Below are 20,387 nucleotides of genomic sequence, written 5' to 3' on the forward strand. Positions count from 1 at the left end.
AAAACTGTACTCACTGGGGATGTCCTCAGGGCCCATTGCTGAAATGCAGTCAGAAATTCAGCATACTAAAGGAAGCAGACTCCAGCTTTCCCCATCCACACCACCTGAACTCTGAGCCTTGATTTATTCATAGTATGGCTTCTAACTCATTCTAACCAAGAAAGCAATGCTTCCCGTATATGTTAGAATCATAGAATCCTTAGAGTTGGAAGGGACAATTAAAGGCCAACTAGTCCAACTGCCCTGCAATGAACAGGGAAATGCACAGCTAGATCAGGTTGCTCAGGGCCTGATCCAGCCTCACTTTGAAAGTCTTCAGGGATGAGGTATCCACATCACTAGGCAACCAGTTCCAGTGCCTCACTGGAAAAAGACTTTTCCCACCACATTGTTAAAGACCACCCTCACTGTAAAAGTCTTTTTCCTTGTATCCAACCTAAACCTATCCTCTTTGAGCTTGAAGCCATTTCCCCTTGTTCTGTCATCACAGATCCTGCTAAAGACTCTGCTAAAGACTTCTTTCCTGTAACTCCCCTATAGATAGTGAAAGGCCGCTCTCTGATCATCTCAGAGCTTCCTCTTCTCCAGGCTGAACAGCCCCAGCTCTCTCAGCCTGTCCTTGTGGAAGAGGTATTCCATCCCTTGCATTATTTTTGTGGCCCTCCTCTGGACACACTCCAGCAGGTCTATGTCTGTTCTATACTGAGGACTCCACATCTGGACACAGTACTCCAGGTGAGGCCTCACCAGAGCAGAGCAGAGGGACAGGATCACCTCCCTCTACCTGCTGGTCACGCTTCGTTTGATGCAGCTCAGGATACAGTTGGCCTTCTGGTCTGTGAGGGCACAGTGCTGGTTCATGTCCAGCTTCTCATTAACAGGTAGCCCCAGATCTTTTTCAACAGAACTGTATTCAATACTTTCACCCCTCAGCTGGTATTGGTAATGGGGGTTGCCTTGACCTAGGTGCAAGACCTTGTACTTGGATCTACTAAACCTTATGATGTTTACCTGGCCCCACTGCTCAAACCTAAGTCCCTCTGGATGGCACCACATCCTTCAGGCATATCAATCCCACCTCTCAGCTTGGTGTCATCAGCAAACTTGCTGAGGGTGTGCTCAACCCCACTGTCAGTGTAGTTGATGAAGATAGTAAAGAGTATTGGTCTCAGCACTGACCCCTGGGGGATACCACTCATGACTCATCTGCGGAGCCATTGGAGACACTGACCACCACTGTCTGGACTCAATCCTGCAGACAGTTCTTCGTTCATTGAACAATCCACCTATCAAATCCATATCTTTCCAATTTGGAGAGAAGGATATTGTGAGGTACCATGCCAAAGGCCTTACTGAAGTTGGGACAGATGATGTCAGTGGCTCTTCCCTTGTTCATTGACAGAGTTACACCATCACAAAAGGCCACTAGGTTGGTCAAACAGGATTTGCCCCTGGTGAAGCCATGCTGGTTAGCCAGATAATTACACTAACTTCCCTCCAAATATTGTCATGATTAAATAAAATATTAATGATTAGTAGTATACATTAGCTTAACAAAAAATGTCACCAAGATCACAAAACTTTGTACAGTGAAGAAAAAGGTGCTGAAGGTTGTGGGTAACATGTTTGTACACTATGAAACCCAAGAACAGCCCGTTATCTGGCAGAAAGTACAGGAGCAACAATCCATTTCATGCATCAGCTGGGATTTGGTGTGTGATTCTGTTGCGTTTGGGAGACTGCATATCCTTTTAATTAGTGCTTGGGAATCTGCATATCCACTTAATTATCGCTGATAATGCATTGTGACTATGCATACCACTTTGCAGATACATGAAAGACAAGGCATGCTCCAGGCAGCGTGTATCTTGACTCATACACAACACAAAGGTTAGTAGTTCAACTGCATATGAGAGCAAAGAACAAGCCAGTTCTTCAAGGCAATGTTGGTCACAGGAAGGTTCATGAAAAACTTGAGCATTTAGGCTATGCTGCTTAGTTTCTAGTTTTCCTCCATAAAATGAAGACTTAGCTTTATTTTAATTACTTTCAATATTTCAGGAATGTCAGAATTCCTGGGTTTTATGAAGACCTTGCTCATTTGCACATCGCATCATCTTGCACTCCAATTTGAACTCACTGAAGCCAATTTTGCAAAACTAACCTGCCTTGAATAATGTTCCTTCATCAAAAGAAAGTGTGAAATGCCATGCTCTATCTGTACAAGGCATGCCCTCGTACACTTAGTTCCTCGGCTATTGTCCTCCTGGTTTTACTAATGACTTTCATGGGTGGAGGAGCTCACAGGTTCTTTCCATGTAGAATAATACCTGTTGATGCATTAATACAAAACAAAACAAACAAACAAAGTATTTTTGAGGGAGAATTACCTTCAAAATGTTTCTGATATCTCAACACTAAAACAGGATAGAAATGCAGCTCTGCTTTTCAGACAGCAAACATCTCAGGGCAGACCACAAGGATAGTAGCAAGCTCTTCAGCAGTTCGAGGCTCAGTTACTGCGCTGCTAATCTCCCTCACTGTTTGAGAATTTGGGTAACCTGTCCGTGTGGGACAGGATACGGGGTGGTAGGGAGAGCAGCGTGATGCAGGGCAGCAAGGCAGCACTTTGCATCTTCAGGCTGGGCACCTGCCAGGCCACACTTGCACCGCGGGCCCGGTGCCCACCCCCCGCTCTCCAACCCGCACTGGACGGAGTCGCCCGACACCCCTCAAAGGCCTCTTCGGTCTCGGGCCGAACGGCACCTGGGCCGCGCGTTGGCCGTGCCGTGTGGGCGGCCAGGCCCCGGACTACATTTCCCGGCTTGCCGCTGGGCGGAGCGGCCCCGCCCGGCTGTCAGCGGGAGCCGCAGGTTGATCGCGGCGGCTGCAGATGAGCCGAGCCCGCGCGCGGGCGGGGGGGCGGCCGGGGCAGCGCCGTATCGGCGGCCGGCGCACTATGCGAGGCCGGGAGGATGGCGGTGGAAGGTAAGGGCTCCGCGTCCCCAGATCGCCGTCCCCCCTCGGGGTCCCTCCCCCGTCTCCTCCCCCGGGCTCTCACCTGCGGCGGGGCCGGCCCGGGCCGACCGGGCGCAGGGTGAGGGGGCGGCCCCGGGGCTCCGGCCCCGATCTGACGCCCGCCTCGCCTCTCCTGTCCGGCCGGCCGGCCCGGCGCTTGCAGCCCGGCAACTTCCCCTCCGGGCCCGCCGCTCCCGGCGGAGCTCCGCCGCCTCTCTCCGCAGCAGCTCCGGCCCTCGTCGCCTCCCGCCGTGCCCTGAGGCCGCGAGCCCGGGGCCCCGAGCCTGCGTGCCCGCTTCCCTCTCCCCTCGGCCCCCGAAGCCCAGGGCCGAGCCCTGCTCCTGGCGCGGTGCCCTGCCCCGGGGTGCTGCCGGCGGGGTCACCCCTTGGGTGCCGGCTCCTGCAGCGTGTTAGGCGCGTGGTCCTGTTCCTTTTGGGGTGTTAAGGGAGGAATGTGGCCGGGTGGATGGGACATGGCAGTCCTCTCTTGCTGGCTGCTTCTGAACTTCTCTCAGTTTTCCCTGAGGCACTGAGAATTCTTGGCTTCAGGTCCCATCTTGCTTTCTGCTGTGACTGCAGGACAGTTCTAGAGGTATAGAGTGTGAGAAGGAGCCACCTGTGCTCCTCCTATGCATAATTTGGGGTATATCATTTTTTTTTGGGGGGGGGGGGGTTGTGCTCAATTTCAAGCAGCCTTCATTCAGCTCCTCTCAGGTGGGCTGAGATCTGTGCTTCCTTCAGCTCCTCTCAGGTGGGCTGAGATCTGTGCTTCCATCTGAGTCTGCATACCACATTGTGACAGTGATGCTGAAGCTGTCTTAAGCACTGAAATGAGCAGCACAAATGAGGGTCAAGCTGAAACTTGGGCCTGCTGAAGGCAGTAACATCCTTGTAAACCAAGTTGCTAAGCAAGCTCCAGTGAAGGTGAACAAAACACTGTGTCACAGTAGATGTCTGTGTTCATCTGAAGTTGTCCATCCTAAGTTTTCAGCTTCTCTTGAAGACATGCAGATTCTTTATGCTCAGTGTGCTTTCCTGAATAACATATTTTGGTTGTAATGATGTATAATGATGGAAAGAAGGCAATGATCTGGAGTGGAAGTGTTTCTCATCCTGTGGCAAAAACTTAACTATGTGAACTGAGGATGCGTGCCTGATAGCGGGTAAGTAAGTGAAATGGGCTGCCATGCACCAGATGGCTCACATGCTAGTAGCAACCCCTATTTCGGTGTGCTCTCTAATGTCATCCTTCTTTATTCACTTGAAGTCCTCGTCAGTCTGTTTGCTAGATTTTTTTTTAGGTCTGAAATAATTCCTGTCGTATCTGCAGTGCCTTCCGTCTCAGGCTCTAAAAGCTTTGTAAATATTAATGAAGAAAAGCTCTGCTAAACCTTTGGGAAGCAGTGCCTCTCCTTCCTCTTGAGACAATTTGGGATTTGTTTCCTCTTTAACCCCTTCTTCCCACTTCCTCTCTCCAAGATGCATCCCTTCTGTGGGCTCTCAGAATATTCCTTCTTGTTTGTACATGCTGCTTTTCCCTCGTTTTGATTTTCATCCCTCAATTATTTTGCCTTTGGACTGCTGTACAGTTCTGTGCCCCTCACATTAGTACAAGCAGATGACCACTTACTTCTTCAGCACAGGTGGCTGTGACTACTTTCTGTGAATATAGTTCATGCAAATCTATGTTCTTATCCCTGGGATTCTTTTGGGACCACACGTCTTTGTTGAAGGTGCTTAAAAGCATGCTTTTATCTTAATGCATGCTCCACGGTATCGAGCTCCTGGGTGTGGGCTCTGCTCTTTCTGTGAACTGTGCCTCTTGGCAGGTAACACGCGGAACTTAGGGAAGCTGAGTTTACTTGTCTCTAATGGCTCCTGTCACTGCAGCGTTTGGATCGTGCTCTATCAAAAGTCAAGCTGCTGTAGAACTCTTTGAAATTGAAGAGTTTTGTAGAAAAATGCCAGTTTATTGAACTCAAAATGTCTTAGAGTCAGGAAACACAAACTGTTTTGTTTCTTTTTTCTAGTTGATTTGTTTGCTTTTGTTGGGGGGCGGGAGGGGGGAGGAAATGTTTTCCTGCTTTGCTGCTTGGGAACTTGAGGGCATAACCTTCTGTGCATCAGCTCTAGAAGCTTGGGAATAAGGAAAACCCTGAAAACCTGGCTTAAGTAAGGTTGTGTAGCCTTCCTGGTTGGGCTTCCTGGGTCTTCAGTTATTTTTAGGTCCACAAGGCTTTTACACTGCTGGGCCAACCCACTTCTTGCATGGACTCATGTCTGGCACACAGCTGGCAGAGAAGGTTATGTCCCTGGGGCATGAGGGAACCACAGGTCCTGGAGCATGGCAGTTCCTGCTGGAGCCAGCATCCGCTGCCTGTCCAGCTCTGCCCCTGCTATTGTTCTGGGGAAAACGCCCATTCCTCAGCTGCAGCCACGAACCCAGGGACAGTTTTTCCCCTTTCAGTTCAGAAATGCCCTATGTGGCTGTAATGAAAACACTTTGTGATGTTTAGCTTGTGGAGAATCTTTGAAAGAGTCTGATTTTGTGTTAACAACCTGTTGAAATCTTCCTCAAATTCGACTGTTTTCAGTGCTGTCTTCGAGTGAACTGCTGGAGTTTGGTTATGGCAACAAATATCTAGCAGTTTACTTAAAGAAAACAAATCTTTTACCAGGATAGTTGACAGGGATAGATTTGCAAATATGAAATAGGAATCTGGAGGATTCTAGAGTTCTCTGGCAGTTCCATGATATACATACCTGAGCAGAGGTTGAGAGGGATTCAGCCAAAATGGAGTTGGAATGTGGGTCACTGTATTTGTCTCAGAAGAGAGTGCGTGGGCTGGGTAGTCCTTTGGGCTGCAGTGTACCAGTGCTTTGGATGGATGAATGTATCAGTGTCTGCATGGGGAAGGAGCCTGTGCTCCTTAGTATGAGCCCATCTAGATGGGAGCACTGCCAAGGTAAGCCTATTTTTAAACCTAACAGTTTTGACAATGTTCCTTTAAGTGTTTTCTTCCCTCTAGTAAGAATGAAAGAACTAGGTCAGAGCCTGTAGAAAAAGGCTTTTGATCCCTGCGACAGTGTTCTCAGAAATATTATTATTTTATTTTATTTTTTTTTGCTCTTCTGCAGCAGAGGTAAAGGGGAAGAAAGACACGGTGATTTCCCCCACAATGCTTATTGCACAGGAAAGAAAGAGGCTGACAGCACCCACCCGATAATGTATGCCTGCAGATAATCCCACACAGTTCTTTCCCATCTCCTGCAGCTCTGACCTGTGGTATCTTTGAAGTTCCTGAGCAAAAATGTTAATTATATTAGGGAATTGTTTCCTAGAAAACATTTAGTGAAGGTTAGTCTAATGTCTTTACTTCTGTGCATAGCCTGTGGAAAGTATAGGTGTTTGTTCACTGCTAGTCTCCTCCTGAAAGCTGATGAGAAACGAAGTTCTCTATTGTACTATGGCTCTTCTTGTGCTATTGAGGCACTGGATCTGCCTACCAAAGAACATTTTTCACTAAGAAGTGGTGACTTGCTGACATAAAATGACAGACACTGGCCTTGTCCCCTGGGGATTTTGAAGGAGACTGGAGACTTACAGGACATGGGACAGTTCTGGGGTATGGAGCCGAGGTTAAATGCAGCAGGACTGAAGTTATCTTCAGCCTGTAAGCAGCATCTGTCCAAGCAGTCCTGATTTTTAGCAATTTGACTGGGTGGAAAGCCTTTGGGGCTTAGTCAGCTCCAGCAGATAATCAGAGTCATAAAATGGCCTGGGTTGAAAAGGACCACATTGATCATGTAGTTTCAACCCCCCTGCTATGTGCAGGGTCACCAACCACCAGACCAGGCTGCCCAGAGCCACATCCAGCCTGGTCTTGGATGCCTCCAGGGATGGGGCATCCACAACCTCCTTGGGCAACCTGTTCCAGTGTGTCACCACCCTCTGAGTGAAAAACTTCTTCCTAATCTCTAACCTAAACCTCCCCTGTCTCAGTTTAAAACCATTCCCCCTTGTCACTATTTACCCTTGTAAACAGTTGTTTCCCCTCCTGTTTATATGTTCCCTTCAAATACTAGAAGGCTGCAATGAGGTCTCCCCAGAGCCTTTTCTTCTCTTAGCTAAACAAGCCCAGTTCCCTCAACCTTTCCTGATAGGAGAGGTGCTCCAGCCCTCTGATCATCTTAGTGGCCCTCCTCTGGACCATCTCCAAGAGCTCTATGTCCTTTGGAGGCCTGGATACAGTACTGCAGATGGGGCCTCATAAGAGCTGAGTAGAGGGGGACAATCACCTCCCTCTCCCTGCTGGCCCCCCATTTTTTTAATGCAGCCCAGAATGCAATTGGCCTTCCAAGTGATGCTGTGTGTTTCTTCATAGACTTGAGATATGTTAAGTTCATAATTTGCAAAGCCAACACTGCTGAGAATGTTAAAGTGAGTTCAGGGCCATCAGAAAGACAGCACTGAAGCAAATTTTAGTGTAGTGCTGTTCTAGGGTGTGCTCCAACGTACAGCAGTCTCAACAAGTGTTCAGTTATTCAACATTGCCTTATTCCTAGACCCAGTCTAGGCTCGGATTAAATGCATACACACCTAAGTTTCCATGGAATCTGATTGAACAGATGGGTTTTCAGCACACTTAATTGCCTGCTGAGCAAAGAAGTCACAGACCCTGTCATTCAAAAATAGTTTGCCTCCATTGCTCTTGTTTTCTGTAATAGTTTCTAACCACTCCTTAGCTTGAGGGAGACAGGGCTGATATGTGTCTCTACCTTTCCATCTGGATTGCAGATTGTGACAGAGGAGATGAGCAGGACCAGAGGTGTAGCAGAAGAGGTTGGTAGGACTGGGATACACAGGACAGGCAGTACACCTGAACTGCAGACTTTGTGCTGTTTCTCAGTGTAACTTAATGACAATTAATTGTAACAGTGCATCAGCAGTTAGGAGATACTAGACCGGAACAGAGCGGTTCTCTCACCCCCTTTCATTTGGCAGCCCTTTTGTTGGTCTGTAACATCCATACCCTTCTATCTAGCTCAGCAACAGCACAACTTCAGGAGACAGGGATTCCATTTGTGTCCTCACTCAAGTATGCGTGTAGCTTGGTGGCCAAGTGCTCCCCTGCACTGAACCACTGCTTAGGTCTTTCTTGTCTGAGTTCTGCCTTGGAAAAGTCAACTCCATCACAGTTCATTGCATTTGTGTTAAGACAGAGAGTTAGCAATCCTTTTCCAGAGGAATACTGTAGCGAATTAAAGCCAAAAGTCTGTTTTGGACTGCAAGTTTTCGTCTTGAGCAGGTACTCTACTTGGGTATCGTACAGGGAGAGACTGCAAGCTGACGTTCAGGAGGTGCATTCCATTGTGGCAATCAGATAGCCCAAAATTAAGTTGTGGCTGCAGAAAATGGCTTTATGCTAAAGTCTCTTTGGGTGTATTTAGACTGAGTGGTAAGTGATTGCAGGTTTGTAGTCATTTTCCTCTACCTCCTTTCAGAAGTGAACCCGTGTAAGACAGGAATCAAGATATTTAGCCTTGGTGCCTGGCTGTGTTTTCTTTGGATGAGATCTGATTGCAGCATAAGAGTGTACCAGAAAACTCAGAAGTGCTTTCAAGTCAACTAATGTAGATACAAGTCCATGAGTGGTAGTTCTTAGCCTTGAAAATGTCTTGAAGATTCCATAGCTTTGGGAGAACATACATTGATATAAATTGGCTGTTTCAATGCAATGGAATCCCAACACAAGGATAAAACTTATATAGTGGTAGTGATGATGATGTATGAATGAAGGGAATATTTATTGCTTAAATGGAACTTATCAAATGGAATTTCTTGAGGTTTTCTTTTTTCCTCTGAGATGTCCAAGTAAAGTAGGTAAATAAAGGAGGTTGTGTCATGTTGTTCCTTAGTGTGTGAGGCCAGGGCAAGCTATATAGAGCCTCTGTCTTGGAGTCTGCAGGGCTTCTTGGTCACAGGGGTTATGGGAGGAGAACAGCAGTGAGAAGCACTGTAGGTGAGGCACTATAGCTGGGTGGTGTCAGAATTGCAGATAGGTGCAGGTTTTTCATCTGATAACACCAGAGAGGATTATATCCAAAACATCTTCCAAGGCTTACAGTGAGTGCAAATGTAACTGTCTGGAGATTGCTTTCAGTTACTGTTTAGTCAATTGGACTTCCGAAGTGCTAAAGTTAGCTTGCAGAGGTGTTAGAGGGCTGCTGCTCTGTGCCCTGCACATTGAGTTTCTAGGTCAGGGATGCTGCCCTGTCTCACCTTTCTGTTCACTCTTCTTGCTCAAAGGATGCTGTCTTTGAAGCAAGGGCTCCCCATTCTGTGAAAAAGAGATCCTCAGAGGTTAGTCTGAGCAGTCCCATTGTGAGCTATTTCTCATGAAAGGTGTTGCCTTTGACTGGATGCAGCTATTTAGTCTTGAAGATAAACAGCTGAACAACTCATCATTCAATTATTTGCTCAAAGCACGCAGAGAATGTAATTCTGAAATGTGCCAAAGGCAAAGATGGAGAGGAGGGCCAGAAAATTGAGTAATCTCGAAGTCTTCTGTAACCATCTGGTTGTTGTTCATCAAAATAACAAATAGAAATATGAGGAAGAGCTCAAAACAAAGCAAGAAACGCGGGGTATTTTTTGTTCGTTTTTAGAAAAAATAATTGCATATTGTTCTTCTATTTTGAACCCTCTGTGCAGTTTTGCTTGCCACACCCCAAAAAAGACTGGAAATAGAACATAACAGGGTGTTCAGCTGCTTAGAGATCTGGGGTGTGCTTTGAGGGAAGGTTCCTTAGCCTGAAAGTGAGATGGCCATGAAGAGAATTGTTTGGAGAAGGTGAAGATGGATCTAATTCACAAAGCAGGCATTGGATTTTTAAGGATAAAAGTAATTAAAAAAAGTATGTTTCTAACCCACTGCCTTGGGTACAGCCTTCAACCTTAGGCCATTCTTAACCTGCCAGGGAAAAATTAAGTCATACATACTTCCCTTAAGCATACAGAGCTAGACTTTGTCTGAGCCTTCCTGAACGCTTCACTGAGAAAGTCTAGCTCATCCTGTGTGCATTCAGAATAACTTGCTACAGGAGCAGTGAATAACCAAGAGGAGGATTGGTTCAGGGCAGCCCAGAAAGACAGGGAGGAGGTTGTGAGTTGGACGCTGAGCTGCGAGAATCTGAACAGATGGCAACGTGTAAGGTGTATATTGGGAAAAGGAAGCTACATAAAAATTGATACTGTACCATAACAGGAACTGCCTGCTATATCAAGCCAATGGGACTGGGGAGGAAATAGAAGTAGGGCCTCGCTTTAAGCTGCAGCTGTAGAAATGGCGTCCTGGAAAATGCTGGTTCCCCATAGCAGATAGAGATGGAAGCTGCTGTACTGCAGTGCCAGAGTGAATGGAAGATGGTCCAGTCCAACAAACATTTGGAGAGCCTGAAACAGATCTGCTCTATATACTTTACCCTTACCTGCCCGTGGCACAAACCACTAATATTGTTCCCTCGTCTCTGCACAATGGTCTCGTTCTCTCACCAGAGGCATTCTGTGACAGAAGGGCTACAAAGTGGATGGTAAGGGAGTTGCTATCACTGACATCATCTATCCATCAATTAAACTTGGCTTTAAAGAGCATATTCCTGACTTTGGACAGCAAGAATTCCCCCTTGTATGTGGCTACGAGGAAAGGTTGAGGGAACTGGGCTTGTTTAGCTTAGAGAAGAGAAGGCTCTGGGGACACCTCATTGCGGTCTTCCAGTGTTTGAAGGGAGTGTTTAAACAGGAGGGAGAATGCCTGTTTACAAGGGTGGATAGTGGCAGGACAAGGGGGAATGGTTTTAAATTAAGACAGGGGAGGTTTAGGTTAGATATTCAGAGAAAGTTTTTCACTCAGAGGGTGGTGACACACAGGAACAAGTTGCCCAAGGAGGTTATGGATGCTCCATCCCTGGAGGCATTCAAAGCCAGGCTGGATGTGACTCTGGGCAGCCTGGTCTGGTGGTTGGAGGCCCTGCATATAGTGGGGGTGGGGTGTTGAAACTGCATGATCATTGTGGTCCTTTTCAACCCAGGCCATTCTATAATTCTGTGAATAGGAACAGGGCTTGAGGAAGATATTCAGCATGGACCGTAGCCTTTCTTTAGTGTAGTCCTATCTAACATGGAACCTTGGCAGCTTAATACTCTTGAGTCAAACACTAATATCACTGTTTTTCTCCATTCCCCTGTGTGTTTGCTTTCCTCTGCTCTGTTTCTGTGGGTTTGCTGTGGGTTTGTTGTTGTGTTTATCTTTTTGGTGGAGGGGATTTTAGTTGAGTTGATTTGCTTCTCTGCAAAGAATCTAGTAAAAGGAAGGAACAGACTTTTCAAAATGCTGTTTCGGAAGAGAAAAGAAAGAAGAATTTTAATGTGTGTAAATAGGAGCTCTCTCCTGGATCTCCCTCTGGCAAAATAATTTCCTGCTTTCATCTAATGGTTTGTTTCTATGTGGACCAGCTGTGGTGCTGGAGGGAGTAGGATGCCGTGGTATAGTAAGCAGTAGGAGGTGAAGGATTTAACTGGGGGAAGGAAAGATGTTTCTAGACAGTTTCCCTGTGTGTACAGGGGATGGGGTAACCTTGAAGAACTTAAAGGTGTTTGAAAGCAGCCTCTGAATTTCCGTGTGTTCAGCAGAAACCAGCTTTCATTAAGTGCAGCAGGGCAAAGGCAGAGATAAATGATGTGCAACTGGGATGGTGCACCTCTGATGCAGGAGTACTGACTTATGTGCATCTGAGCTGGGCTTAATCAGCTGCACGGGCTTGGTTTGTGGTGGACTGTGACGAGCTGATCTCTGAAGCAGAAATATTCAGGAGGAACTCACCTGGTGACTACGAGACTCATTTTCTCCAGGAATAGTGGAACTACTGACGACTTGTTTCTCACCCAACTGCGGCATTTCTTTTTGATCTACTCCCTCTCCAGGTTCACTGTCAAGTCATCAGCAGGCAACAAACAGTGGTATTGACTCTGGAGTTAGCACCAGTCAGCTGGTGACAGACAGTTGATGCCTGGTGGATGCTTTTGTTGAATGAATGAAAGTGGTTGTTAATTTGTTTTGCAGACAGTTATACACAGTATGATTCTGTAAGCATGCAGTATGTCTTACCTGCATTCTTTTTTAATTTTTAATCTAAGATCCATTTTGCTCTGCGGTAATTCGTTCTCACCAGTCCCCTTCTTTGCCAGTGTTATCTTCTTCTTATACCTTTGCTGGATTTGAGATAGACCTGTCTTATTCACTGAACTGGGCTGTTTTTCAATGAGCCTCAGTTGCTAGTGTGAATTCAAGAGCAGCTTGCACCAATTGTACGTTTATTAAAAAAGAATGAGAAAGTGCTTCAGAAATAATTTGGCTGCTCAGCCGTTGTCTCTGCTTTTCATCATGCAGTCCTGTTGCTGTTACAAAAGGCAGAGCTTGCATTGCTGGGGCTCCAAGGCCTGTCTGGTGTAGTGACAGTGTGCAGGCTGCTTCCTGAAGAGCAGGTGGAACAGAAACCTCTTTGTTTAGCATCATTGCCAAAACTAAGGAATAAGAAATGGAAAGTGGATATTGCCATATAAAAGATGAACAGGTAGTTTCCAGTAGGAAAGTTGTCAAAAATGCAGGAGCACGTGGAATGTAGTTTGAGCAAGAATGGTGTGTAGTGGTGCTTGGCTTGGTACCTTGGGGGTAATTCCACAGTTGCAGTTACTTTACACTTTGTCTGGCTGTCCATGTGTGAGTGTTGAACCTGAGCCTCCTGGTGCAGCTCATCAGGAGCAGCATTTTGCAAAACTCCCCACAGCTCAGCCCTGGTTTTTGGCACAGACTATTTGTAGTTGCTTAATGGTGATTTTTGCTGCTGACCAACAGAAGCAGATAGCTAGGTGCCTGTGTTACATTAGCAAAATCCTTTGGGACTTCAGCTTTCAAAGAGGTTTCTGGTGAGCCCTCCTGAATGACTTGGGCTTCTTGGTTGTGTGTGGATACTACTTATGTGCTGGCCACTAGGTAGGCAGATCTGGGCAACACTAAGATCTTGAAGGCAGTTTGTCAGTGGGTTGCCTACACTATTTGCTAGATGGCGACATAAGTAGCAGGCTGGATTCATATGAGACTTTGATTGCAGCTTTAGCTGGTCCAAAGTAATGGGCTAATGGAAATTGAGAAGACAGATGAACATGGCTTCCAGAAATTTGAGAAGAGCTGCAGATCCTTCTGACTTACTTGGTCAATGTGAGCATTGGTCTCTGTCTGGAAATTTGTTTTCTATGTGAATGCCTCCCTGCAGCTGAGCAACCCAGTTGAAGGACCAAGCCAAAATGGAAAGGTTAAGTCTAGTGAGAGCTGCTGTTCTGAGGTCTTGCTGGATGCTCTCTTCTGGAAAGACCTGTTCAATCTTTGTGATTCTGATACTTGGATCCCCTGTATAGGGCCCTTGCTGTGTCTGACCTGAGTTTGTTCGTGTTCCATCTGTATGGACTAACTTCTGTCCTTTTCTAAGGGAGTGGCATTCTATGATGGGAATGGTAAGTGGTTTGTATGGACTTACCTCCTAGCATTGTGCAGCCAAGCCTGTGGCATGAGAACATAAAAGAGAGCTTGCATATTTGCAAGTATTTGACATTAGAACGTTTTCTAAGAATGTAGAGGTTGGATGGGTCTCTTCTGTGCCTGCTTTTTGTCTCCAAAGAGAAAAAGCTAGCACATGACTGTGATGCACACAGAACACGGCAGATGAGTAAGAAGATGCTATTTTTACTCAATCACTTTTCAGAATAGAGCAATTGTTATTGCATGTAACTCGAGCTCTTTGCCAAATCTGCTTTAATGCAGTCTTAATTGATCTGCTTAAGATTTGAAGCAGCCAGCAGTATTCCCACTGAAACAGGTAGTTCAGACACATTTGACACGGGATGCAGTGGAGCACACGGAGGTAGCGGCTGATGGTAGATTTGATCATCTAAGCCTGGAGCCCGCAGATGGAGAGACTGAGACTTCCCATCTGGCCCTGCAGAAAGCTGGATATATCAAGGCTGTCTTTTGAAGAGAGCCCTCAGGCTTTTGCAGGACAAGGTTTACAGAGCATCCTCAAGTAAAAAGGAGGGCATCCCCCCAGATGTCAATAGCTTACTGTGGCTCTTGGTGACTTTTGTGTACCATCAGGCGTGTTCAGACAATCTGTTTCTTGGCCACTTGCCGTCTGTGAGGCAGACATGTATGGGAGGAAGGCAGCTAGGAAGGCAGAGTGTTTGCAGTGCCCTGCAAGCTCTTTCTTAGAGCTGCGTACACCTGCCCCGAGGGACCTGGGGGGGTGCAGAGCTCTGCTTATGTAGCAGCTTCTTTAGGGCAATGAATTTTCCTGCTCTGTCTGCACAGAAGGGGCTTGGGTTTGCGTTCTAGTGCGTGAGAAAACACACTGTGTTGGATTTATTCATTTCCTTTTGTAGTTTTTTGGGCAGATGTGGTCATTTTCCCACTTTGGGGTGCCCAGCCTGCTCTTATCTCACAGTTTTTGCTTCTCATAACTTGGCAGATCTAAGCAGTCTTTTCTTCAAAGTTATTGGAAAAGTGGCTGTTTTCCTGTAGATTCAGCCCCACCACTGAGCCAGGCATACAAGAGCACTTAAGTACCTTTGTTTTAAATAATAGTCAGTTTTCTAAATGTTATCTGTAGATCTTTGTTGTTGTATGCCAACACCATTCATCATGTGCTTGTTGCTGGGCTGTACAGAGCACCCAGCCTTTCTCCTCAACAGTAATAAGTTCCCACCACAGAAGGCTTGCAGTCCACACGAAGTAACAATTGTGGGGAAACCTGATCAGCTTTTAGGTGGGGTTTTCAGAACAGGGTGAACTGGTGGGCCTTTCCCATAAGGGCAAAGGAGATATTCAGTGATATGAAACTGGATGATGAATTGTATTTCAGAAACATACGGATGATTTATGGAAGAATATTGGAAGAAGTTCTACTTCAAAATGTGGTGATACTACTGATACAGTGTTAGGCTCGTAGCGATGTGAAAGTAGGAGTCTCTGTAGATTTTTGTGAGCTGGAAATGCTGAAGTGGGTTCTATCTGTCAGAGGGAAGTGCTGAGACTGTAGGGTTATTGTCAAGGCAGTGGCATGGGGAAGTGACCTGAATATGCAGTAGGTGGGTTGACCTAACAATAGCCAAGAGCAGGAAGAAAATAGGCAAGAGTCTGGACAAGTATTTTAGCAAGAAACTCCTTTGTCTGTATATAAAGAGAATCTTTTTTTCAGATGAATGCTGTCAATTCCCAGAAGAGATGAGCTTTACAATTAAGAAGAGTCAGCTGAGATGGGAGAAGTTCAGTTGTGATAAAGTCAGTGAATTGAGATCTCTGTAAGAGCTGCTTGGTTCGGTCCTAGAGAACTTCAATCCCCGTAGCTGTCAGCCCTCCTGTACCTCTCTGTGTAGCCAATATTGATGTTTAGAGCTGGTCTTATCAAGTTGAAATTATATCAAGTGCTAGTTTAAGTAGAGGGCATGTTTTTACTGACCAAGCCTTGACCTCTTTTCCTGTTTTTAACAAGTCTTGAAAGAGCAATTAAGGTTTGTAGTGCACATTTAAAGAGACAAGAGTTCCATCTCTGCTTGCTATAGAGCTGGATACATGGAATTTCTGTGCAGTAGCAGGAAATAAGACCATGCAAGCATCTTCCCTTCTTTACTTCTGTGTAGCTGAGAGTTGGATGTTACACTGGAAAAGGCTCTATTGAGCTGACCACCTTTCGATGGCTCAGGACAAAGAGATGTTAGCTTTGTCAACTGACAGGAATTATGCTTATTCTCACTTACGCAGTTGTTCCTCCTGTGTTGGCCCTCTCCCTGTGCTGAGGCTCTGGTGTGCCCTCCTGAAGGAATGCAGCCAGCCTAGGCTTAGAGGTAAGCCAAGGCTGCAGTGGGGGGAAAGAAAGAAAGAAAGGAAGAGATGAGCTCTTTCCTTCTCCCCATGGAAAATAAATAAAGAAAATAAAATAAAATTGTCCTTTTCTCCTAGCCTAATATCAGTAACTAGGAAAAAAATATTTTCTGAGGCAGCCTATGCTTCTTTTAAACAATCAGCTCTTTTCAATGTAAAGGTAATAGGGGTTTATATATTTGCCAGCAGCCTCTCCAATTTATTTTTTTCTCCTGTATCCTGAATGAGCACAATATAAAGCATTGCTGTAACAGCACTAACATTTGTTACTCTTGAAGGAATGATAAGCTAAGAGTCAAACAGCATCTTGCCACCTGATTCATTTATTTCTTAAGCCATCCAGGTGATGATATCATGTTATCAGAAATCTGGATCATTTGTTCCCTGTAATGTACAGCGAACCGGTGCTGTAACCTAGAAGGCTTTCCTTGTTCATCCTACCTTCCTCTCCAGTGTGTTTTGTTCAGAGCCCACCGGGGAAGGGATGGGCAGTTCACAGAAAGCTTGCTGCTGAAGTGATCTTCCAGCTGGAGTGAAAGCCTGCTGTGCTTTGTGAATTCTCAGTGATGAGCACTGAAAGAGGGCTGACAGATGGACATTGTGTGTTTGTGGGTGCTGCTGAGGTGTGTTAACACACCAAAGGTGTTTGAGAGAGTCCTTCTATTCAGCTGGGCAGGATTCTTGCAGAAGACAGTTAGGTTATTTTATGGATGCGGTTCCTTACCAATTATCTTCCACATCTAGCTTCTAGGCCCTGCTCAAGCAGCCTGGATTGGAAGGGGGTTCTTTTATAGAGTGGTTAGGATACCACTCAGTTTTGGTGAAGGAGGGGAACTATGGTCTGAAACATGACTGCTAACAGAACTGCTTCCATGTACATTGGGCTGTGGAAAAACCTGTCTTGATGGCTCGTGTCCATCTTCTCTGTGGAAAAAGAAATGACAGGTGAATGTGGTCCAGGAGAGAGGGAATTTTTGGTATCCATAGACACACGGTAATGTAATTGTAAGCCACAAGGAATCTTCTTGAAATCTCCCTGGGGAACTCAAAATTGCTGAAGAGCAGCTGGGCAGGTTCATGATACCTCCCCACAAGGGCTGTGCAGCCAGAGCAAATGAAGCCTGTTAGCTTCACTGCAGAATATAAAAGGACTTCTGCTTTTTATTTTTCTGACACAGAAAGAGGTTCTGCAAGGGAAAAATCAAGCAGCTGTTTTCAAGTTTAGCTCCATTGTAGTCTTGTAGCCATGATAAAAGCAAAATCTGGGAAGGAGTAAGTATGGCACATGTCTGGGAATATAAGACTCAAAAGCTAGGAAATACTTCTACTAAGGTTGTTGAGTTTTGAGTGTTGATATTTTAATATGACACTGTGGTGTGGCTGGGAAAAGCTGTAGGAAGAAAGGAGTGACTTAAGGGCAGTCATCTATTCTCCCTTCTCACCAATGAGAGGCAAGGACAGAATGAGGAGACTTGCTTTGGCTTTGCCTTCAGCTTTGGATTGAATGAGGGAAGAAAGACTTTCAAGAGTTAGGGAAGACCACCTTGGAGTTGGCTTGTGAAACTGGGCTCTGTAACAGCTCTATGAAGAAACTGCAAATGCCTGCCCTGCTGGAATGAGAGGGAAAGATGGCAGGTATGAACAAATGACAGCTGTGCATCCCTCTTCCTTTCCATGCTTTTAGGTTCCCTTGCAGTCACTCACAGTAAGAGTGGAATTTAGTTCCCTTCCATTTTTTTTACTGTAATTTACTGGATTTCTATTGGCCAGTGACAGACTTTTTTTTTCTCTTTTAGAAATAATAGTTGCAATTTGTAATAAAACATTACAGTTCTTTACTGTTTTCTTCCACTCACTGTTGTTAATGAATTACCCTTCATAGAATCATATAGTTTCTCAGGTTGGAAAAGACCTTAAAAATCATCAAGTCTGACTGCAACCTAACCATACAACCGTAAACTGTTTTCTATGGGAGGCTTTTGGGGCTGATCACACACATAGTTGCCAGAGCTGGCATCTCCCATTCCTTCCCCTTCTCTCCACCCTTTGCACCTAAGCCAAGCAAGAGTGAAAGGGCAACTTTTATTTTGGTTTTACATTGTTTTTTTGGGGGTTTCTATTTGGCCTATCAAAGATTGCACAACATTATGTGAGCAAAGCTCTCCTGTGTGCAGGGGAAGTTTGGGCTATTAATTATCAGCTGTGCTAGGAGCAGTGCAGGAACAGAAATACAGCAATCTGATGCTTGCATGAAGGAGAAGTTGCTGTAGGATCTATACATCTTAAAATCTCTGCGTGTGCCAAGCAAGTTGTTAAGGCTTCTCTCTATGTGAGTGCTGGAACTGTGAATTTTCAAGCAGAAAACAATTAAGCTACCATGGTAGTTCTAAAAGTACATTTCTATGCTATGGTTTGCACTCGTTTTCTGTTTTTTTTTTCATTTCCTCTGGCTGCTTTCCTTATCCTGATGTCGTTAGTCCACACCTCATTATATGCTCCTAGAAAGTGCATCCCTTGTGCTTGTTAGGATGGTGTAGGTGGTGATTTGCAGCAGTACAAAGCACTGAAGGGTAGATAATCAGCTGGGTAAGTCATTACTCTATGCAGAGACCAACTATCTGACTTGCTGTGCACAGCTTATTTGACCCACATTGTTTGGAACCGTGAACGTTGCAGTTAATAGAAAATGTAATAGAAAAACTTTAACTTACTTGCCTAGAAAAGAGGAAAAAGATATGTCTGAAAACTACATACAAGCAATATATTGTCCTACACTAGTAAAAGCTGTAAGTTGAGAGTCTCAGACCCTGTAGCGATGCCAGTAGGGTACAGTGTGACACAGAGGCCTGCATAAAATAGGCTTATACAGTGCTACATTCCCTCTTATTTTCTTCCTTAAATATCTCACCCTGGATCTGCGTCAAGCTACAGACACATCTTTTGCTGTTGTTTGACATAACTCTGTTCCCACATGGCATTTCCAAGTACTTTGTGATAACTGTTTGCAATGTTTGGGTTCTTCTTTCCTAAGCAGTGTTTTCCTTATCATATTTTTTTCCAGCTATCCATTGCAATCTGAATCCAAACGGTATTGATCATCCTGTCCCCACAGAAGGTATTAATCTGCAACTTGAAGGTGAGGGAGCTGAATCCCCCTCTGCCAAGAACAGCAGTGCTCCAAAAGGACCTGAATCAAAAGAGACACTCAAGAGGCAACAAGTGGAGCCAGAAATATCCAAGGTAGGACTGGATCCTTATATATTTTAATTAGTCTTTAATAATCCATGCATTTTGAAGTCCTAACTGCTTAAAAAGCATTTATCATCCTAATGAAGACATACAAAGGTATGAAAATAAGTATAAGGAAGTATATGCTACAAAAAGGAGGTATTCCAATTCTGCTGTTTCTTCTTTGAAGTACAGGTGAATGTGTGCAGTCTGGGCACTTAAGGTATAGGGCACTAATTTGTCGCATTGGGTATACTGTACCGATTTAAAATAAAGTATATTTGAAGGAGAAGAAAAAAAGGGGAGAGATCCTTTAAAGGCCTTATTGTTTTCTTGGACCTTGCAGGGTCCCAAACCAGGTCTTGTGAGGAGGAGGGAGGAGAGTTTATTTTTTACTGTATCTGATACTTTAGAAGTTAGTAGAGCAAGTAAAATATTCCTGAATTTGTCTCTTTAAGGCTCTTTTAAAGGTTGGGTACAGTAGCAATTAATTCAGTGACTGAACAAAAAGAAGGGTATTCCCTACTGTCATCAGTACAGTTAGTCTTACAAATATGTATACAATCGTGATGTTTTATTCCAAAAAGTAAGTACAATGTTAAATGTTGTGAGCATTACCCTTAACAATAAAGGCTTGATACAAGTTCTACATTATGATATTTGTCTAAAAGGTCTAGTCATAAATGAGTACATCTTAAATTCGTTTCATTCTGTCTTTGTCATTGAACTAGATCCAGGTTGAGCTAGAATAGAACAAAATCTCCCATTGGACTCGATCCTTGTGGGTCCTTCCCAGCTCAGGTTATTCAATGTTCTATGAAAATCACTGCTTTTTGTAGTCTGTTTTGTGGCCAGTTTCAAGCAAGCTACTGATCTCTCTTGAGCCCTTGGTAAACATGTTTGTGCTAAGTTGACTCGAAGCGTTTGTATGGTGTAAGACCATACACCAAATTTTGGGTGGCCTTTGAGACAAAGTTCAGCTACAGTGCATTTTCTGAGCCTTTTGCAGATAAAGGCAAGCTCGACTCTGCCCTGTTTCAACCTCATCAGATGCAAATCTACCCAGTGTTAAAGACTCAGCCATGTTTAACTTGGAGGTGATCTTAAAAGCTTGAACATGGACAAGCTTAATGGCAAAACAGGACTTCCAGT

General features: G+C 45.0%; 1 protein-coding gene across 1 annotated transcript in view; it reads left to right on the plus strand.

Annotated features, from left to right (window-relative positions):
- The first annotated feature begins 2,849 nt into the window (after positions 1–2,849).
- The window catches only part of SAMD12 (sterile alpha motif domain containing 12), a 162,906-nt gene continuing 145,368 nt past the window's right edge, over positions 2,850–20,387 (plus strand). The window contains exons 1-2 of the mRNA XM_072328068.1: positions 2,850–2,988; positions 19,069–19,247. Coding sequence (XP_072184169.1) covers positions 2,976–2,988; positions 19,069–19,247 — 192 coding nt within the window. The 5' untranslated portion in view covers positions 2,850–2,975. The remainder of the gene's footprint in view (positions 2,989–19,068; positions 19,248–20,387) is intronic.

The sequence above is a fragment of the Excalfactoria chinensis genome, chromosome 2, assembly GCF_039878825.1.
Source record: "Excalfactoria chinensis isolate bCotChi1 chromosome 2, bCotChi1.hap2, whole genome shotgun sequence".
In the NCBI taxonomy this organism is placed as follows: domain Eukaryota; kingdom Metazoa; phylum Chordata; class Aves; order Galliformes; family Phasianidae; genus Excalfactoria; species Excalfactoria chinensis.